General features: G+C 40.5%; 1 protein-coding gene across 4 annotated transcripts in view; it reads right to left on the bottom strand.

The window, feature by feature from the left end:
• Positions 1-21,906, bottom strand: part of LOC140485988 (rho GTPase-activating protein 6) — a 546,880-nt gene that overhangs the window by 17,539 nt on the left and 507,435 nt on the right. For all 4 annotated transcript variants that reach the window (XM_072584485.1, XM_072584486.1, XM_072584487.1 and 1 more), the window contains exons 8-9: positions 21,594-21,742; positions 18,256-18,435 (exon numbers count right to left, since the gene is read on the bottom strand). In XM_072584485.1, the coding sequence (XP_072440586.1) occupies positions 18,256-18,435; positions 21,594-21,742 (329 nt within the window). The remainder of the gene's footprint in view (positions 1-18,255; positions 18,436-21,593; positions 21,743-21,906) is intronic.

The following is a 21,906-nucleotide window of genomic DNA, read 5'->3' as shown; positions in this document are numbered from 1 at the left end:
GTGAAGGGGTCAATTACTAGAGGACACAGGTTCAAGGTGTGAGGGGGGGATTCTAAAAGAGATGTGCAAGACAAATTTTTCACACAAAGAGTGGCGAGTGCCTGGAACATATTGCCAGAGGTGGTGATGGAAGCAGACACAATAGCAGCATTCAAGAAACACAAAGATGAATGTAATGAATAAAACGGGAATAGAGGGATTCTGACCCTGTAGGTGAAGTCAGTTTTAATATGGAAGGGCAAAATGGGGCAGTGCAGGCTTGGAAGGCCGAAGGGCCTGTTCCTGTGCTGTATTAATGTTTGTTCTTTGTTCTAAGCTCCATCTGCCACTCCTCAGCCCATTGCCCCAATTGATCAAGATCCCTTTGTACTCTTCAATAACCTTCTTCACTGTTGACTTTATCACCAATTTTGGTGTCATCTGCAAACTTACTAATTATACCTCCTACATTCTCATCCAATTCTTTTTATATAAATGACAAGCAAAAATGGACCCAGCACTAGGCTCAGTGGTTAGCACTGCTGCCTCACAATGCCAGCGACCCGGGTTCAATTCCCACCTCAGGTAACTGTTTGTGCAGAGTTTGCACATTCTCCCAGCATCTGCGTGGGTTTCCCCCGGGTGCTCCAGTTTCCTCCCACAGTCAAAAGATGTGGGGGTTAGGTGAAAAGGCCATGCTAAATTGCCTGTAATGTTAGGTGAAGGGGTAAATATAGGGGGAATGGGTTTGGGTGCGTTGCTCTTCGGAGGTCAGTGTGGACTTGTTGGGCCGAAGGGCCTGTTTCCACACTAAGTAATCTAATTTAATCTAATCCCTGCGGAACACCGCTGGTCTTAGGCCTCCAGTCTGAAAAACAACTCAGTTTGGTGGGAAGGGTAGATTTTAAACAGCACCTTAGAAAGTAAGAGAGGTTTGTGAAGGAAATTCCAGAATTTAAGTTGATTAAAAATAGAGAGGCACTGTATGTCAGAATTGATGGAGTGGAGAGATTGCGAAGGTTTGCAGGACTGACAGAGACTAAAGGGATAGAAAGGGGGTAAGGATGTGTCAAGAAATGAAAACAAGGATTAGAATTTTAAAACAGATGTATTGTCACAATTACAGACAACAGAGGTCAGCAAGCACAAAGTGACAAACAAGTGAACTTAGTGCAATTTAAAACATGGGCAACAGAGTATCGGTGGGCACAGGTTTATACAGAAAGGAAGATGGGAGGTCAGCTGGGATGGTATGAAATGGTTAAGGCTAGGTCGGTACAAATACATGGTTAAGAGTTTCATCAACACATGAGTTAAGGTGGGGAGAGATCTGATGATGGCACAGGAATGGAAGTTGGCAGTTTTGGTGATAAAGTAAATGACTGGAGGGAAAAATCACCTCAGGTTCAACACAAAGTTCTCTGGTTTGGTTCTCCTGGTGAGGGTGGAAATAGTTGTCAGGGAACAGAGTTTGCGGCAGAACTCAAAGACAATGATCCACATCTTTTAAATTTATTTTTCCAAAAATTTCTGTGTATCCAGTACTGGATATGGGCCAAACAGTTTTACAAGCAAGCAGAACAGGAGAGGCCAAGAGAGTTGGTGGTCAGATAGAACTAACTTATCTCCATCAGTATACAAGTGGAACTTTTTTTTAAGATTAGATTAGATTACTTACACAGTGTGGAAACAGACCCTTCGACCCAACAAGTCCACACCGACCCACCGAAGCGCAACCCACCTAGACCCATTCCCCTACATTTACCCCTTAACCTAAACACTACGGGCAATTCACCTAACCTGCACATCTTTGGACTGTGGGAGGAAACCGGAGCATTCGGAGGAAACCCACGCAGAAACTGGGAGAATGTGCAAACTCCACACAGACAGTTGCCTGAGGCAGGAATTGAACCTGGGTCTCTGGCGCTGTGAGGCAGCAGTGCTAACCACTGTGCCATCATGCCGCCCAAGAGAGGAAACAGAAAATGTCAGAAATGCTCAGGAGGGTTAGGTAGCATCTGTGGAAAGAGAGAAGTAGCGGTCATACTTCAGGTCTGCAACCATTAATTAGAATTGAGTCAGACATTTGGTTAAATATTTGATGCAATGGGATGAATTGGAAAACTCAGGAAAAAAAGGAACATATTCTCTAAATCAAGAGTCCAAACCACAAGGGTAGAGAATTAGATGACTTTCTCACAGTTCTTTTGAAAATAATATTAGGTGGTTGTCAGGCACAGAGAATCCCAAATTTGGCAGCTGGTCAATTGGACATTTTTTTTGCTCGAGTTTGGAGTTCTTCTTTTCCGTCGTTAAGCAACGCTCCTATTTCACCTATAGAGGGAGGTAGAGCAGTCTTGGCTCGTAGATGTTTTGGAGGTTAGAGCGCATCTGCACCTTCCTAGTTCTGTGACAAATTGCAGTCAGTGCTTTACAAAAACATCAAAATCCAGACTCTCTGCAAGTTACGTTACCTTCTGTAACAAATGGTACCACATAATTCCACTTTCGCTTCAAGTTAAAAATGGCAAATTCCTTCTTCACAATTCAGCCGTATCAAAGTGTCCATTTTCCAGTTTATATTTTTAAATGTAAATACACACAGTCCCCAGTGACTGACAAAAATCCTCCATAATTGCTCAGAGGGCAGTTGAGGGACAACCACATTACTGTGGTTTTTGAAGTCACTGTTATATGTAGGCCAGACCATGTAAGAGCAGTGGTTTCCTTCCCTAAAGGATATTTGTGAACCAGATGAGTTTTTCTGACAATCAGCAACGGTTTCATGGTCATCATTAGACTCTTTCAGACTTTTCCTCCAAATTTGAATTCAAAATTCCATCATGTGCCATAGTGAGATTCAAATCAGAGTCCCCAGAGTGCCTGGATTAATGGTCTAGTGGCAGGCCATGCCTGCCCTAGATTGTTCAAGCTGATGCCGTTAAATGTTGCTAGAATAGATGGTTTTCACTAATTCCAGTGGTTAAGCTAAGAACAGCACGATTATTCAATAAATTACTTCAAGAAACAGCTGTATGATTTAGTAAAGGAACTGTACTTGTACAAGTGGTTATATATTACTCTACTTCTGGAAAGAAATTAATAACTGTGGCCATAGAGTTGTATCATTTAGACTGGTGTGCCACAGAACATCATAGTGAGTACAGCACATCACCCACTGCATTAGCTAGTACATAGTTTGTAGCACAATTCTTACAAATTAGCAAATAGCTTTTTAAGCTCTACCTAAACTAGTCTAGACTAATAGGATGAATGAGCTGAACCAAAATCACAGCTGAATCGTAAATATCTTACAGCACGGAAGGAAGCAATTCAATACAGTACTTGTGCTGGTGCCGGCTCTCTTAACTAGTCAACTCAATTTGCAACTCAGCTATTAACACTTCCCCAGTCTTTCACTGTAACCCTGGTCATGACCATGAATCATAATGCATCATCATATATTTTTAAAACAAAAGAATATAGGATCAAAGGTTGACTGGAATTACACATTTGTAACAGTCTGAGAGATAGACCTGGGAATGTCAAACTTGGCAAGGTATCGTGGAAGTTACAATGTGATGGATTTGAGAGGATAAATACACTTCAAAGTGAAGTGTAATCTCCTGGACATTATTGCACACTGTGAACATGATGGGAGAAAAGATAGCACTGGAAAAAGACTCAGCAGGTCTCCCATTTAAAAAAATTAAAGAACTGCGGATACCGGGAATCAGAAACAAAACCAGAAATTATTGGAAAACTCAGCATGTCTGAGAGAAAGCTGAGTTAACATTTTGGGTCCAGTGACCCTTCTGCAGAACTGGACAAAATATTCACTCTACTTTCTCTCCACCAGACCTGCTGAGTTTTTCCAACAATTTCTGACTTTGTTTTTGATTCCTAGCATCCACAGTTCTTTCATTTTATTTTAAAATAGCAGAAAATATACCGGATTTGGGTGAGGGAACTGTTTATTGCTTCCCCTTTTCAAGAACAGCTGCTTCAACCCTGGTTATGGTGTACCATTGGAAGAAGGCGTTCCTGTGAGCTGATGCACTTGTGTGCACCAGCTGACTGCAGTACTTGTGTACATTAGCTTGTCTTGAGCATCAGTCAGAGTTGAAGAGCCATCCAATTGTCACCCTGCGTTGTAGGTTAAGTTTCTATTGCACTCTATTAGGCAGCATGGTGGTTCAATGGTTAGCATTTCTGCTTCACAACGCCAGGGACCTAGGTTCGAGTCCAACCTCGGGCAACTGTCTGTGTGGATTTTGCAGATTCTCCCCCAACTCCGGGTGCTCTGGATCCTCCCACAGTCCAGAGATGTACAGGTTTGGTGGATTGTCCACAGTGTTCAGGTATGTGTAGGTTAGGTGCATTAGTCAGGGGAAATGTAGGGTAACAGGGTGGAGTAATGGGTCTGGGAGGGATACTCTTTGGAGGGTCTGTTTGGACTTGTTGAGCTGAAGGGCCTGTTTCCACATTGTAGGAATTCTAATTCTACACAGAATACTAGAAGCCAGATAGACAGCAAGTGACCACCAAAAGGAAAAGACTTACTCTTATCTTTTAACCTTTTTCAAGACTGACTTCTCATTTCTAATCTGAGAGTTTGTGTGTTGCTTAACGATTTCTTCTTGTGTTTAGTAACTAAAGAACTCATTCTACTGATTAGATTACGTACAGCGTAGAAACAGGCCCTTCAGCCCAACCAATCCACAGTGACCCTCTGAACAGTAACCCACCCAAACCCATTTCCCTCTGACTAACGCACCTAACACTACGGGCAATTTAGCATGGCCAACTCACCTGAGTGAAACATCTTTTTGGACTGTGGGAAGAAACCAGAGCACCCGGAGGAAACCCACGCAGACACGGAGAGAATGTGCAAACTCCACACAGACAGTTGCCCGAGGCTGGAATCGAACCTGGGACCCTGGTGCTGTGAAGCAGCAGTGCTAACCACTGAGCCGCCGTGCCACTGTTAGCTCAAGAAAGCCTGATTGAATTAGCAATTTTTAAAACATATATTAACTTGTTCTGGGAGAATGGTATCCACATGGAAGGAGAAACCTTGATAAATTAAACTTGTTGCAAAAAACCAAAAGGGCAGATGAACCTAAAAAAAGGGGAGCCAGGTCATTCGTTCTCATGCAAATACTTGAGAATTTGGGGAATTCCATCAGGAACCTTAATAACTTTGGGGAACCTTGGCCAGGGTCTACTTGTAACATTCTGAAAATTCTCTCTCTCTCGGTGCTTATCCAAATCCTTTTTGAAAGTTAGGATTGAATCTGCCTCCAGCACAATGCGTTTAGGATGCTAACTACTAACTACATGAGATGTTCCTCATACTGCTGTCGATCCTTTTATCGATCATCTTTAATCCATGTTCATTGGTTCTCGTCCCTCCTGCAAAGTTTTCTCTGGTTTGTCTAAACCTCTCATGGTTTTGAGTATCTTTAAAGAACTTCTCAATCTTCTCTTCTCCGAGGAGATCAACCCAATGTTTTCACTGTATCCTCCTTAACGGAATTTTCACACACCCCTGAAGCCTTTCGCAAATATTTTCTACAGCTATTCTAAAGCCTTTATACCGCTGTGAAGATGTGCCCAGAACTGGATATAATATTCCAGCTGTACCAGAAGACCAATTCGTGACTCCAACTCTAGAAGATAAACATATAATCAACATCAAGTATTAAAATCAGAAACGCAAAAGCAACAACATGTGACAAAAACCATGTCACATCACTGCCATAAAGAATTGCCTTCTGTGGATGACCTATGAGGCAGAGAACATGATGCTTTCAGACTGCTTTGGTTACACACCTGTCATAACGCTGGTGCCTCTGAGACAGAAGATTGGTTATTCATATCCCACCTTCAAAAACTATAGATGTAATCCAGGTTGACACTTCTATGCTAACCAGGGTGTGTTTCACTGCCTTTCAGATTAAATGTTAAAACAAGACTCCACCTGCCCCTTAATATAAAAGGATTCCATGTCCATGTCCACGTTGATTATATTGAAGGACAGATTTCCCAAGTGCTGGACAATATATATCTCTGTCAACCAATGTCACTTAAACAGTAATAAAATAGCAACATAACACACTATTGAAAATCTGAAATGAAACCGAAGATGTTAGAACTACTCAGCAGGCCAGATTGTTATTATTAGAAAGGTCATTTAAATATTAATATTGTTTCTCTGTCTCTCTCCACAATGCATCTTGGGCTGCTGTTTACTTTTAACATTTTACTTTTGTTATTACACCAGAACAGTTTGCTTGAACATTAGTTCATTTCAGATTGTTGTGTTGCTGTGCTTACATTGCTTGTCAGATTTTCTACATTTCAATTATGACTACAAGGACTTCACTGACTACAAATATGCTTTGGGCTATCCAAAATTCGGAGCATAACGTCACATAAACAAAAATTCTACCTTTCATACTGTTCTTAACCTGGTGGATATGATGATGCAAACTGAAAGAAATGAAAAGCTCTTCAGTCCCCAGCACTAACAATCTTAGTTATATTAAAAAAAAGATTTTAACCTCAATTTGTCCTACTCGAGATATATCCATGCATCTTCCTACATAAACATCCCACATTTTAGACATTTGATGTTTCCCTCATTATTTTGCCATGTTTTCCTGCAGAAGTTTTTAAAGCCAAATTAAATCCTACTTTCTGGGTCAGAACATTCAGAACTATTTAGCACCAAACTTCATCTCCCCCTGAGTGGCTGCTAACATAATATTTCTTATGAAATTTAGTAGGGACTGTCAGTTATTCTGCTGTCATAAGAAAAGCACATCACACCACTATTCCGTGGCAACTATTTAAAACCTTCTCATTCTAATGTATTATGAAATCAGAATAAGATTTTTTTTGACCATTCAATTTTCATATCTATACTGAGGTATTTTAATGTTATTTTGTTGAGACAATCCAGAAAAAGAATCATAATCTTGACTAAACTGCTAATAAAAAGTTAACTGTTGAAAATGTGGCAATTCCCTCGAAACAGTGAAACCTATACACAGTGGAAATGTCCAAAAATCAACAGTGACTCTACCAAACAAATTAGACTGTAAAAGGTTTCATTAGATTAGATTAGATTAGATTACTTACAGTGTGGAAACAGGCCCTTCGGCCCAACAAGTCCACACCGTACCGCTGAAGCATAACCCACCCATACCCCTACCCCTACATCTACATCTACCCCTTACCTAACACTACGGGCAATTTTAGCATGGCCAATTCACCTGACCTGCACATCTTTGGGACTGTGGGATGAAACCGGAGCACCCGGAGGAAACCCACGCAGACACGGGGAGAACATGCAAACTCCACACAGTCAGTCGCCTGAGGCGGGAATTGAACCCGGGTCTCTGGCGCTGTGAGGCAGAAGTGCTAACCACTGTGCCACCGTGCCGCCCATAAATGGATTGTGCACAGCTAAATCACATATACTCAAATTACAAACTACAGATTGGTTTTAATACAAGTTAATGTGCAACTGAACAAATTAGTTTATTGGGAGGTAGCAACTGGTGAAAGCAATGGCGATCTTTTTTATCCATATGCATTCCATAGCAACAGAGAAACAGCTCTCTCTCTGAGATAACATGGCTCTACCATGTGTAGAAAGTGGTTGTTCTACCAAAGCTTGTGAAAAAAACTTCTCATTCCACAAGAATTGGAACAACACTGGACAGAGATTGCACCCTTCTGAAATAGAAAATATGCTGGCGAAATGAGACATGGATTTCTCGAGCGATGCCTCCCGCATCCATGGAGATATTTTTTCTAAAAAGACATTAGGATTATTTTTGATGATTACTGCATTAAATATTCCACATCAGTGCCACCTTCCAACACCAATGCTATGACTCCATGGTCCCCACAGTCACCACACAGTGAGCAACTGGGAGTAGGGTAGACAGCCATGAATTACAGGTACTAATGTTCAGAGGAAAATCTGAATTGACAGAAGGTGGGATTGGAAGCGTTGCATATTCTACTGAAAAAACCTCACGATGTGTAGTTTGTATTACCAGAGAAATTTACACGCAAAAGTGATTTTCCTTGACACTTAAACACATTATTTCTTCTCAATCAATCATTTTTACTAATGAAAAGTAACTTTTTTCTTCTTCCTTCACGCTTTCAATTAACCTACTTGGTTGACCTCTCTCTATATGGGTACCCATTTCCGTTAGCTTCACTGCTCTGACAACATTTTCGGCTTTGTCAAATCTAAGCTTTGGTCACCTACTTCATTATTTCTGCAGAGACCTATTCACAATCCCGTATATTTATTTTTGCAGCACCATTCAATGCTGTGCAATATGGTGAAATTAGAATGTATTTGACTCTACTCCTACTCAAACATTTAAAACTGTGGACCATAAACTCACACCAACACCTTTGGCAACAAACCTCCATCAAACTTCTTGAAATCTCATTAGTCTTGGCACCTGTGGTATTAAAGGTAGGCTCAAGATTTATCAATTTGATTTGGCATTCTTAGCTATTGACCAAAACAAACTACTCTGCAATGACCTAGCCTTAAAAATTGTTTGCTTTGCATTGTCCTTTAGCCTGACTTCAACCTTGGTGTTTAATTTTGTTATTTGATCTTCATTTCTTAAAAACAAAATGTGCTCCATTAGCGCTTCCTCAGTGTTAGATGCACACTTAGTAATCCCTACTTAATTAAGTTGGCCCAGTTTAACTTATTTTCTGAAGCCACTCGCTTTCCATTAGGTTTATATTTTGTTCCTTCCTACTACCACTAATGTTCAAGTAATTAAATGCATTATCGTATTCTTCCTAAACATTAATGACCTAGCACTGGAGTTTTTTTTTGGAATATGTAACCGATGAGTTTCACACTGTTTTACGTGTGTGAAACTGTGCGTTCAAGTACAGTTCTTCTGAGAAACATACAAGATCAGAGAGATATCAATGATGAAAATAAACTGTGAATCTCCAACTTTCATTTCTATTGAGCGCACTAGAATTGTATTTCAATGTTATCTTGATCGCTGTGTTTGGGATCATCAATTTACTGTTACCACATCTTTTGCAATATACTTGACAGGATTTCTCAACTTGCATGCTGCTAAGACAGATTTTGTTGAAACGTTTTGACTCACGCTCATCAGGACAATTTGCAAGAAATGAAAAGGAAAACAACATTTGTATGAGAGGACAAGTGTTGATTGGTTGACAATGGGACTCTGATTAGTGGATGTACAAACAGCATTCTCTTCTCATCGAATAAATGCTATTTTCCCTTTAATATTTCTTGTGAATTGTCTTGATGACTGTAAAACGAAATGCTTCAACAATATATGTCTTTTCTTAGCATTATTCAAGTTTTGTACTAAGAGATTCTTATTTCAATGAAAATGAACATGGATGACAAGGACTGGAAAACTCAACAAACAGAAAATAAAACTGATAAGACATCAAATGTCAGAGCTCTGGGAGCAGAGATCCCTTCATAGAACCCCTACGGTGTGGAAAAATGCTATTCAGCTCAACAAATCCACACCAACCCTCCAAAGACCATCCAACCCTACCCCTGCAAACCAACACCTCCATGCATCTTACGTATACACCCCTGGACACTATATGCAATTTATCATGGCCAAGCCACATGTCCTGGATTTTGGACTGTGGGAGGAAACTGGAGCACCTGCAGAAAACCCACACAGGTATGGGGAGAATGTGCAAATTCCACATCGACAGTCGCCCAAGAGTGGGATTGAACCCGGGTCCCTGGTGCTGTGAGGCAGCTATGTTAACCACTGCGCCACCGTGTCATCTTGATCCTTGATAAGAATCAGATAGGAAAGCGCTCTATTGGACATATAGCCTACACAAAATGACTGTTTTGGAAATAACCTGTACATGAAGGACAGTTCATCCAAGTATCTTGAAGTTACAGTTTTTGTTGTGCAACTTGGCCTCATATATCCAATGGATCCAAAAAAGAATTAAAACTGAAAGTGGAAAATCTCCTTACAGTTAGGACATCTTCAACTAAACATTGAGAAGAATGGAAATCATAATTGGAATACCCTTTAACTGAAGAACAACCAAGCTCATATTTTCTCCACTGGAGAAACAATATTTCAATTGAAATAACAATCATTTTAAAGTATACTTTCAGCCAGGCAAAATCTCCCAAGGGTTTTCATAGGAATTTTAGCAAAGAGCCACATAGTGGGTTGAGATAGACCAAAAAGTTACCAAAACCATCATACTAGATGAGCTCACAATTGAAATATATTCCACTCAGTTCTGGTCACCACACACAAGAAATGCATAGGAACCCCTGAGAAGGTGCAGAGGTGAACAGCTCAACGATTGTAAGATTTTAATGACAAGGTAAGGTTGGGACCATTTTGCTTGGAGTAAAGTGTACTCAGCGAAGACTTAATGGGGGTCTCCACGGTTATGATAGATTTTTGAGAAATTAGACAAGGAAAAGCTGGTCCACTTAGCTGGGAACACAAAGAGTAGGGAACACAGGACAGCATGATATCACAGTGATTAGCACTTTTGCATCACAGTGCCAAGGATCAGACTTAGATTCCAGCCTTGGGTAACTGTGTGGAGTTTGTACATTTTCCCAGTGTTTGCGTGGGTTTCTGCATGGTGTTCTGGTTTCCCCCTATAGTTCAAAAATGTTCATGTAGGTGGACTGGCCATTGCTAAATTGTCCACAGCATTCAGGGATGTATCATGGTGAATGCAAGATTACAGGCATAGGGTGGGATGCTGTTTGGAGGGTCGGCGCAGAGTCGTTCTGCACTGTAAGGATTCTATGATTTAAGGTTTAGACAGGAGAAGCAGAGGGAAATCGGAAGAAGAATGTGTCAAAAAGTACTGAGTGAAGTAAACTTACACAGGTCTTTGGGTAATAGAGAGGGGTTATGGAACTAACTGCAATGCTCTATTATTGACACAAACTCGATGGGTTGAACGGACTCTTTGTGCCATGGAAATGGCTATAAATTGAATTTGTGGGACAATTCTGGGGCAGCATATGTTGAATGCCCCGAATGAAAACAGACAATTTATAACTAGTTAATGGGATGGAGAGTTGGGGGGGCTGGGGAAGAGAGAGAGAGAGTTGGAACTCGTCCGAATGGTGGCTTATTACATTACCTTGAAGAACAGTTGCTTGCGTAGCTTCAGTGTATACAAAATGGACTCGGTGAATGCAATACCTAACTTTTGAAAACAAAGTGTCAGAGATATATACTGCATCCTAACTTGCATGTGCAAATGACCCAAAACTGTTTCAGACAAACATTCTCCCTACATGCATACAGGTGACCCATGAATGAGTTTATAGTGGCTTCTCCGATTATCAATTTGGCTGCTGATGCACATGCAATCAAGGCTGATGGGATTAGCTGGCCATCTCTGACATTAGGATTTGTCTGCACATTCAATGTTAACATCACCACATATTGTGCACAATGATATCAGTGCCTGCACGTGCACTGACTGTCCCATCATTGTCACAGCTCCTAGTTTTTTGAAATATATATAACACTATATTTTAGTTTCCATATAAGAATGTAATATACATTACATCATGTAAATAGTGTACTGGTTGCACCTAGGATGTGTATTACGTGTAATACAGTAATGCTGCAGTTTTTAATTATAAAATAACATGATTCAGCTGGTGTCCCAGGCTGTTGCTGCTACCCCAGGGTCATATACAAATTATTTTGCCAAAGCCCCTCAGTTAAAGGACGTTGCCTGTTTAGGGCCTCCAGTCCAAGACTGTTTAACCACAAGGCAGCTGGCACACAGAAATCTCTGGTTTGTTGACTGCATGACAACAACATTTTGAAAAAATGAACCAGATAAGTTCCTGATTTTTCAGGAAGTAGAGGATTACAGACTTGGGGCTAAATCGGGACAGAAAGAAAGAAAAAAAAACTTATCTGAGCACTTCCTGTACATAGATCGAAGACTTGGCAGGCAAAATAGCGTGAGCTGAAGGTTTCAGACTCAAGAGAAAAGGGCCCGGAATTTCAGCATGATTTCTGCTGAGGAAACAGTTTGTTCTGGGGTGAAACAATATCATACAGCGTAGAAGATTGGAGCATTTTAAAAACAAGTGACACGTGCCAATATCTATTTCACGGTCAAGAGAACATAATTTTCTTTGCTCTTTTGGTAATCCCTCTGCTGAACCATAACCATAATCATGTGTCGATCACTGGTCAGAAAGGAGGGTTTCCACCTACACTACTCACTTTTGGGGGAGGTTCGTCACCTTGTGTCCAGAGTCCCAGGCATACAAGCACACATGGCCACATTAATCCAACATCAATCACCTGACCAACTGTTCAGTTGAAACCACAGGTCTGCCCGACCTCTACAGAAATAAATTTATATCAACAGAAAAATAACTGCTGCTTTGTCTGTGGTCTCCCCCGCTGCCCCCATCTCCACCGAGGTGAATTTTATTCCTTGCCTTTTATAAACTACACTGGCACCGTATCTGTTCTTTATCAGTTGCATTTGTCTGTACTAATTCTTGGGAGAGTTTACCTTTGGCCTATGCTGAGTTTGCATGAAAACATGGAAACAGTTTCACTTTGACAAAGCCAGCAGTGTGTATGTTAGGTACAATCTGCTGACTACGTCCCTCATGGAAATGCCAGATCACAAACTTCACATAAAACAATTGGTGGGAGGCAGGCCACTAATCGTGGGTGACATTAATCTTCATGTAGATTGGGAAATCAAACTGGAAAGGCAAGCATGAGGAAGAGTTCAGAGTATATTCCGGACAGTCACTAGAACAAAATGCTGTGGATCCAACCAGAGATCAGGCTAGTTTGGATGTGATGACGTGTACGGAGATCATAAATAATGAGTAATAGTAAAAATGTCACAGTCGAACTTAAAATTCAGTTTGCAAGAAAGAAAGTTGGGTCAGATATAACTATACTGAACTTAAGTAATGGCAATTTCAAAGAAGGGCAGAGTTGGCAGACAACGGCAAGTGCTTAAGAACATAATTCATGACTGAGTGAAGATATATCCCAGTGAAGAAGAAGGATTCCACATGGGGATAAAGCAATGGTAACAACTAGGGAAGTTAAGGATAGTACCAAATTAAAAGAAAAATACACAATGTGGCAAAGACTAGAGAGAAACCAAGGGGATCGTTGAATTGTATAACTTTTCCTAGAGAGCTGCCAGAGGATGTGGTGTAGGCTGGCACAACTACAGCATCTAAAAGGCATCTGAGTGGGTATATGAATAGGAAGGGTTTAGAGTGATATGTGCCAAGTGTTGGCAAATGGGATTAGATTAGGTTAGGATATCTGGTCAACATGAACAAGTTGGACCAAAGGGTCTGTTTCCATGCTATGACTTCATGACCAAAAAAAAGGAAGAAAATAAACTAAGTGCCAACTAGTAAGTACAATAAAATTGGACGTCAAGAGAATTGTTAAATATATTTTAAAAAGGACAAAGTGAACATGGGCCCTCAAGACAACAAAGTTGGGGAAATAATAATGAGAATCAGGAAGTGACAATGGAATTGAATAAATAATTTGCACCAGTCTTCATAGTAGAAGGATACTGATAAGATTCAAGAAAGAGAAAAGGGTCCCAAGAGGTTGGGAGCTTGGTTGGGGTGAGAATGTGGTCTGCAGGGGGATGAGCATATTAGACCACAGGATATAAGCGCAGAATAAGACCATCTGGCACATCGAGTATGTTCTGATATTCAATCATGGCTGAATTATTTCTCAACCCTATTCTCTTGCCTTCTCCCCATAAACCTTGATCAACTTGCTAATCAAGAACCTATCTATCCCTGTCTTAACTACACTCAATGACTTGTCCTCTACAACCTTCTGGGGCAATGATTTCCATATATTCACCACCTCTGGCTGAAGAAATTCCTCCTCTTCTCAGTTTTAAAGGGCTGTCCATTCACACGGAGGCTTTGACCTCTGGCCATAGTCTCACCTATGAGTGGAAACACCTTCTCTATATCCACTCTATCTATGCCTCTCAGTTTCCCGTATGTTTTGATGAGGTCCACTCTTATCTTTGTAACACCATCAAGTACAAACCCAGAGTTTTCAATTGCTCCTCACACAACAAGCCCTTCATCCCTGGTATCTTTTTTTTGTAAACTTCCTGTGGACCCTGACACTGACACAGGAAGCTATTCAAGTGGAGGGAACAAAAAGGGATGCAGTGGCATTAGGGGATAGCAGACTGAGGGAAATTTGCACTATGCTCTGCAGCAAAAAGTGACAGTCCAGACAGCTGGGTTGCCAGTGTTTAGGATATTTGCTTCAGTCTGGAGAGGAAAATCTTTGCAATGAGAGGGGTAGGATCCATTCATAATGGTCCATGTAGGCACCAAGGAATTAGGCAAGTGGTTCAGCATAGTCAATGTAATACACTGAATTAAAAGGCAGAACCTCAAACTACATTGTCTCCAATACTATTCCACTGTACGAACCTCTGAGGTCTGTATGCAGCAGCAGTTTTCAGAACTGAAAGTCAACGCCAATGAAGCATTCCACTCTGGATTATTATCTTAGCCACGAGTAAATTCACACACAGCAAATCAGATAGATCAGATTCTGGGTCATTTTTTTGCTTTGCAGCATGTAATGAATTGTGTGCCATAGGGATAATGCACCTAGGCTCAAATTTCAATAATAATCCAAAATTATTGGAATGGAGAAACTAAATGTTTGGTTGTTACATTTGCTGTTGCCACAAAGATAGACAGAACATGTGATGAACATACTAAGGGCCATAAAAGGACGTAGGAAGGTTAAATGGGTAAAGATCAGGCAAATGAAATATAATGTAGGATAAAAAGTGAAATGAACAATTTTGGCAAGAATTTAAAAATTGAATAATAAATAAACTGAGAGACTGCACACTCTGAAATGTAGAGGCATCCTCTTTCATGAATCACAAGAGGCTGGTATATGCAGATACAGCAAGTGATTAGAAAACCTAGTAGAATGTCTTCACTTATTGCAAGTGAATGGAGAATGGAATACAAAATTAGGAAGGTTATGTTTCAGTTATGCTGTGCCTTGCTGAGACCACATCCAGATTAGTGGGTTGGACTCCCAAGTTCAGGAAAATTGTAAGTGCATTGGATGCAATTCAAGAGAAGATTTAAGGCTGGACTAGTACAGCACTTGGAAATACTTAGCTGTCTTGAGGAATGACACGCGAGGCTTCTGTAGGGACTCTACAGGACAAAATGTGGAAAGGATGTCCAGGTCAGTTAAGGAATAATCAAACCAGCCACACCCTTTGTGAATGATGGTGCAGGCTCAAAAACACTGAATGGCCTAATTATGCTCCAAACTCATATTTTTGTAAAATTTCAAAGGCCAGGCTGGGCAACTTTTATTCTGCATTTAACCCAAAGCTGTTACTCAACTGGAGAATATTTTAAATTGGTGCAAACATTGTGATTATTATCATATGGTAACTAGAGTTGGGTCACTCTCACCTATTTAAAAAAAACTCTCATCCTTTAGCTAACTTATTATTTAAATTCTCATTTTCTGCCCTTTTTGAATGATTTTGGTATGACAGACTAATAATTTACATACAGACTCCTCATTTACTACAAGGATTGTAGATTTCAGTGATACATGATCTAGGCTGACATTTAGTTTGAGTGATTTCTGCATTGTCAGAGGTGTCATATTAGGATGAGAAATATCTTCAGGCACTTTTCGGAGAGAGTTGAGGTCTTCCCTCCGATATCCTCGCCAATATTCATCTAGAAAGCCTAACAAAAATCTGATCATTCCTATATTGTTGACTGCGAGATCTTAGTGTCTGCAAACTGACTGCTCCTTTGATTGTAAAAACACAGAGATGTCCTGTCTTTGTTTAAAAAGAAAGCCATACAAATGCAAGCTTGCTGTTTTCCTTATCAGTACGATTCTGCAATTTTTGCCCACAACAGCCTGTGAATGCTGGGATAACATGAGTTTTCATTTTGATCGCTTTTCATTAGGTAGGTGTATCAAGGGTCATGAAGCAAAGAGAGTCAATGAGCTATACAACAACCATGATGGGCTGAACGATTAGGCGAGGAAGCCTTGAAGACTGACAAAATCAGGGACAAGGATGAATCGATTTACTTTACATGTTACGACAAAAACACATCTTAAACCATGAGCTGGTCACAAGAATAATTGACTTGTTGAGAGGCTGGACTCAGATTGCAGCATTTGACACTGTTTCGAGTTTCCACCCATGCAACCTTTTGCACATACAGCTTTTCTCAAGCAGGACCATACTGCATGACCATGCAATGGCCAGTCATGCATTTCAGTTGGTCTAATGAGGTTGTATGTTCTCAGTGGGTGAAAATGGCTGGCAAGCGCTCTCCTCTGCGCTGTGCTATGCTAGCTTTCCTCTAAAACAAGACAGATGTTTCTTTGCTAGGGCTTAATACAAATGTCAAAACAATATGAACTGTGGCCCCCTCAGAGCTGAGGAGCTTGGAAACAAAACAGAATTGTGACTGGCCGCTCCAGAGTCAGCAGAGATTCATTACAAAGGAATTCATGGGCTGTGTTCCCACAGAACTTTCACCACAGGAGGAAGAAACTGCAAGTATGGAGTGTGTATTAGATAAAACAAATATTAACACAAAAGAATCCCTTTAACTGTCTGGTCTTAATGTAGATGGGTACCACCTGTTTTAAAACTGCACAAGTTGTTATCAGCATTCAGTATATTTAGAAACTCATGGTATTTTAATCTGAATTCATGACTGCCTCTGCACTAGGCAGGAACAGTTTCTTCTGTACTTTACAAATAGGAGATGCTGGACTAGAAGCTGTGGCCTGCCGCAAGTAATATCAAGGGGAAACACTCCGAGTCATGGAAGTGACTCAAACGGCCCTGATTTGAACCTATCCGTATTGGTGGAATGGGACCGTGGCACTTGTGTAAGTCATAGGGAAGAGGATTCAGGGAGGGGCAAAACAGCAGGCAGGTGAAGTCTAAAAACTTTCCCTGTACTTAACCCAAAGATGTAAAAGCATTTACTTCCTGGGGCCTCTTTTGGCCCCAGCTCATCTTTCTGCTAAGTTGGTTGGAAGGAAATCTATAGCTGCTTCCCTGAGCAGGCCTCTGGTTAAAATTGAATTCAGGCCCTGATGATGTTATGAAAGCCCCATCTGTGTAATAAAAAAAAAGGACTCTGCTGATGTCTGCTGTGTCTCATTGCAGACTGTTCAGAGCATCAGTATAAACTCACATTGCTCGGGAATAGAATGGGAGCTTGATGCATAATTCCAATTGGTGATTTTCATCTGTCCAGGTTAAATTCCATCATATAGTTTCAATTCTTGCTGCAGATTTATTCCAAAGGTGTTGGATAGATGGTCGTTCCCTCCTTCTGCCACTCATTATATTCCAATGACTGCCTTGTTGGTTGAGAACCACTCCAGTTTCCCATGTGCCAGATCACTGCACCAATCAGCGAAGTCTGCACTTCTTTCTTCCCGCTGTCTGATCCTGCTGTCAGACCACTAATGGTTAGAGTCCAAGGAAATAGAACTGCACCATCTGCATTCTGGTTACAACTGGTGCCCAATACACAACTGATGCTCGGATGAAAGGCACTGCAATACGCCGGCGTTGTTGATGATGTTGAGAAGCAGAAAACGTAAGCAATGTGTCCCTTACTTGAGAAAATAAATAACAATGAACTAAATATTCTCCAAGCTTACTTGGTGCAACTTTTTTAGGGTGGTAAAGATACAAAGACAAAGGTCTGAGGAAACACTGTGCAATTTTGCACATTGCTTCAATTTCAACCCTTTTCAGAATGAAATTTTAGTCACTATCAATCTTAAACTTGTCACATTCTCTTCATGGGTGCTACCTGACCTGTTGTGTATTTTTAAAATGTTATGTTTTTAATTAAAATTCCTTACCAGCAATTTGAGTAACTAGGAACTGAAGCACTTCCAGTGGCCACAGTGGAGAATATTACACTTCAATTTCAGCGGTCATAACCTTCTCTGAGTAATAACAATGGTGTTCAAGGTCAGGACAAATTGTGAAATTTGCGACCCATGGATATCATAATAGTTTGCAAATTGATTGAGTTTGCTAGCAGTATGGAGCACTGCAATGACATGTGAAACACAAAGCAGAACCAGCGTTTGATAAACAGAGATTTCTACTCACCATGAATAGCATCTCATAGTTTTCAATAATCTTTTGAACAACGGTGATGATGGCAGCACTCTCCTCAGCTCGAGCTGAACTTTGAACACTGAATTCCTTGTCTGAACTCTTCTGTTTGTGGAGGAGGTTGGGGCCAAAGATTGTGGCAAGGTTAAGTGAAGTCATTTTGTTTCCAGTCACCTAAAATGTAACAAAGCAGGATAGAAGTAGGAAATGCTGCTTAGTTCGCATAGCTAATTGATTCTTGCAGAATAATTAGGAGGGATATAATGGTGCAGTGGCAGTGTCATTGGTCCAGTAATGCAGAACTCCTGGTTAAAGCTCTGAGAACACAGGTTTAAATCTCATCATGGTAAATAGTGAAATCTGAATTCATGTGAAAATCTGGAATTAAAGGCTATTGACCATGCAGCCACTGGCAATGGATGTGAAAAATCCTTCTACTTCACTAATGTCGTTAGACGAAGAAAATCTCTCTACATCTGATTCCAGCCTCATGTGGTTGACTTTTAACTTTCCCCTGAAATGGCCTAGTAAGCCACTTGGTTCGATAGCAGTCATGGATGGATGACAAACAGTGCATTTGACAGCAAGTCCTAGACTGCATTAAAAGGAGAAAAACCTAGCTGCCTGGCAGAACGGAACTGACCTTTAAAAAAGTGTGAAATTTCACACCTGCACCCTCAGAACTCACACCTGGTTCCATTAACTCCTCAGTTGTGGGGAACTCATCAACATTTGAACGTTAAGAGTCTAATGACTACATTCGGAGCCCTATATGATTTTAGCTACCAATCACAGCAGTGGTCCCACTCCCCTCAAGGTGCCACAAGCAGATGGCGGGGGGGGGGGGGGGGGGGGGGGAAGCTGAAGAGCGGAGGGATGTCAATTTTGGAGTCAAGAGTACTTCTCCAAGTCTGACAGGAAACCTTGGGCACCCCCTGTTTCCAGTTACTCTCCCTGCCAGTCACAATCACCTGTTTCTCTCAAAATGCACGTCAATGTTCACAGGTTCAGATGGGATCGCATCCTGTGCCATGATAATGAGATTCATGAGTGATCAGAGTGTGTCAAGGAGTCATCCTCATCCTCATCCCCCTCCCTCTGTCCTAACCGGTGTTAAAAATGTGGGCTTCCATTTTTATGGGTTCCAAGCCCAAACATAATTAACTAGCCAACGACAGGTTATCACATCTACCGGATGCTGATTAGAATTGGGAGAGACACAACACAAACATTCATCAGTGTGCGTGAGGGAATACCATGCAATTGGCAAAGCTGTTATTACAACACTGCATTATTAAAGCAAACTGGTGCAGTCACGCTTATTTATGGAAAGCACAACAGAAACAAAAGATCACATGAATTCTAGAGGGATCAGTACAGCCTGTTGTAACATTACTTGGAGCCTAACAAGGGGGAAAACAGTGCTTGGTTACTAACACAAGAAGTTCCACCATTACAACAGTGACTAATCTATAAAAACAACTTCATTGACTGTAAAGCACTTATGGTGTAATTAGAAAATGTGTTATAGAAGCAGTAGTCCTTCTTTTCTTTTAAAGGATACACTAATTACCAGGTAGAATGAATCTTCAGATGATTATTGTACTGCACCGCAAACATTTTAGATTGGGCTAACACTTCAGATAGTCATACAACTTGAATTGGTGACAGGTTGCACTATTTTAGAAAGTAAGATTGGTATTCCCTGCACTCGTAGATGCTAATCCTAAACTACCAGTTCTCTGGCCCACCAGAGGCAAAGCCCCAGGCTCAGCACACTCTTGGACTCTTCCTGAGCCAGAAGAATGTCATCAGTTGTCGGTCCAGTTGTTGGTCACTTTCTAGTTAAAAGGAGACACCTTTAACTAACTACTAACATTGATGGAAATGAAAATGAGAGATATTAAATAAAAGGCTAATTCCTTATCACCTACTTATCCTATTGCACAAAGTCAAAATCTATCCTCTGTCAGTGCATCAGAAAATAAATATTTTTAATTCTAAGTGTTATAATACATTCAGTGCCAGGACTAGTCACTTCATTGTGATCTCATAATACCACCACAGCCATTCCTGCATTTATTTCCAAAATAGAAGTTAATTTCTTAAGGAAAATAGTTTCTGTTGTTGTCCATGCCTGATGGTTCTGCCGCCCAGTTTAATACCAAAGTTATGTAATGTTCCTTCTACTAGTCTAGCTGACATATGGCAGGAATATGCCTACATCGGTGTACAAAATTCAAACAACCATTAAAAAAGACTTCCATTTATATATCAATCTCTGGCTGTTCCAAAGTTCTTTACAGTCAATGAGGTATTCTTCAAGTGTAAAAGCCACTGTGATGTGGGGATAAACAGTCGCTAATTTACTCACAGCAGTCACACAAACATCAACTGCCAGATCATCTACTTTAGTAATGTTCTTTGAGAAATAAATATTGTTCAGTACGTGAAGGAGATTTTCCCTGATCTTGTTTGAAATAATGCCATGGAATATTTTATGTCTGCCTGAAGGGGAGAAAGGGGCCACGTCTTACTAACTCATCCAACAGATGCACCTTCAACTGTGCAGCACTTCCTCTGTACTGCATTGAATTGTCAGCTTCAATTGCATGTTCAAGTCTCTGCAGAGGGACTTGATCTACTGACCTTGTGATTTACAAGTTGATAGTATTATCTACTGCCAAAGCAGTCAAATATCCTGATTAACAATTGGAACAAATCAAGTTGGAGATCCTGTGCTCAATCACAAAAACAACTCATTCTTCCTCTTGAAAGAAAACTTAAAAAAAAAGCATATATGTTGGTTCCATGTAACATTATATACCTCTCCAGGGTTAGCAAGTTTAAACTTCAAATTATTTTGAAGCAACTTGGGATTACTGCCAAACCCTGGCAAAGGATGTTACTAAGATAATAATGGCAATAAATCTGAACCATTTCTTGCTGCCAACCTAATGGAATTAAAAGAGTCTACTGTCATTGCTAACTACAACAATGGTATTGTTAACTATGAAATAAATTAAACATTTATAAGTTTAACTTTGACATTTCCAGAAATTTGGATCAAGCTAAGTTTTAAAACATCTCATCCATCAATTTAACTGGACGGGAGCCAGGAGGAAATATATAAACTGCTCAGTTCCAGGCACTATTAAAGGAAGAGGATGGATGGGAGGGGGTAAAAAAGGGAAGATTATAGGAGGCCTGCAATGCAGCTTTGTTATGTGAATATCTTGTTTTATGTATAAGATGTAAAGAATATGGTATATGGATTCAATACAACACAGTCAATGGAATTCTGAATTCTCTAAAGTTCAAAGTTCCCCTACCTCCTGTCCATCTTTATCCAGGGTGTCTTCAGCATGATTTGTTACCATGGCAAGAAACTCCATGAGTCTGTGAAGCGTGTCACAATTACATGGGGGCAGGAGATAAATGAGAAGCTGCAACGCACTGAGCTGTTCTTCCTGTTCGAGTACTAAGATAAAGAGAACAACTCCTGTGTTAAAGTCAATGTCATGGACATGCAGTATGAAATGAATGAATGTATGATGTTATAACAAAATCAGAAGCAAGATAAAAAAGATTCTATCCAATATCTCACCATGCACAACATTGTTTTTTTTCTATTGCAAACGGAAG

Source organism: Chiloscyllium punctatum, chromosome 15, assembly GCF_047496795.1.
Source record: "Chiloscyllium punctatum isolate Juve2018m chromosome 15, sChiPun1.3, whole genome shotgun sequence".
Lineage (NCBI taxonomy): Eukaryota > Metazoa > Chordata > Chondrichthyes > Orectolobiformes > Hemiscylliidae > Chiloscyllium > Chiloscyllium punctatum.
This window is presented reverse-complemented; position numbering and strand designations above follow the sequence as displayed.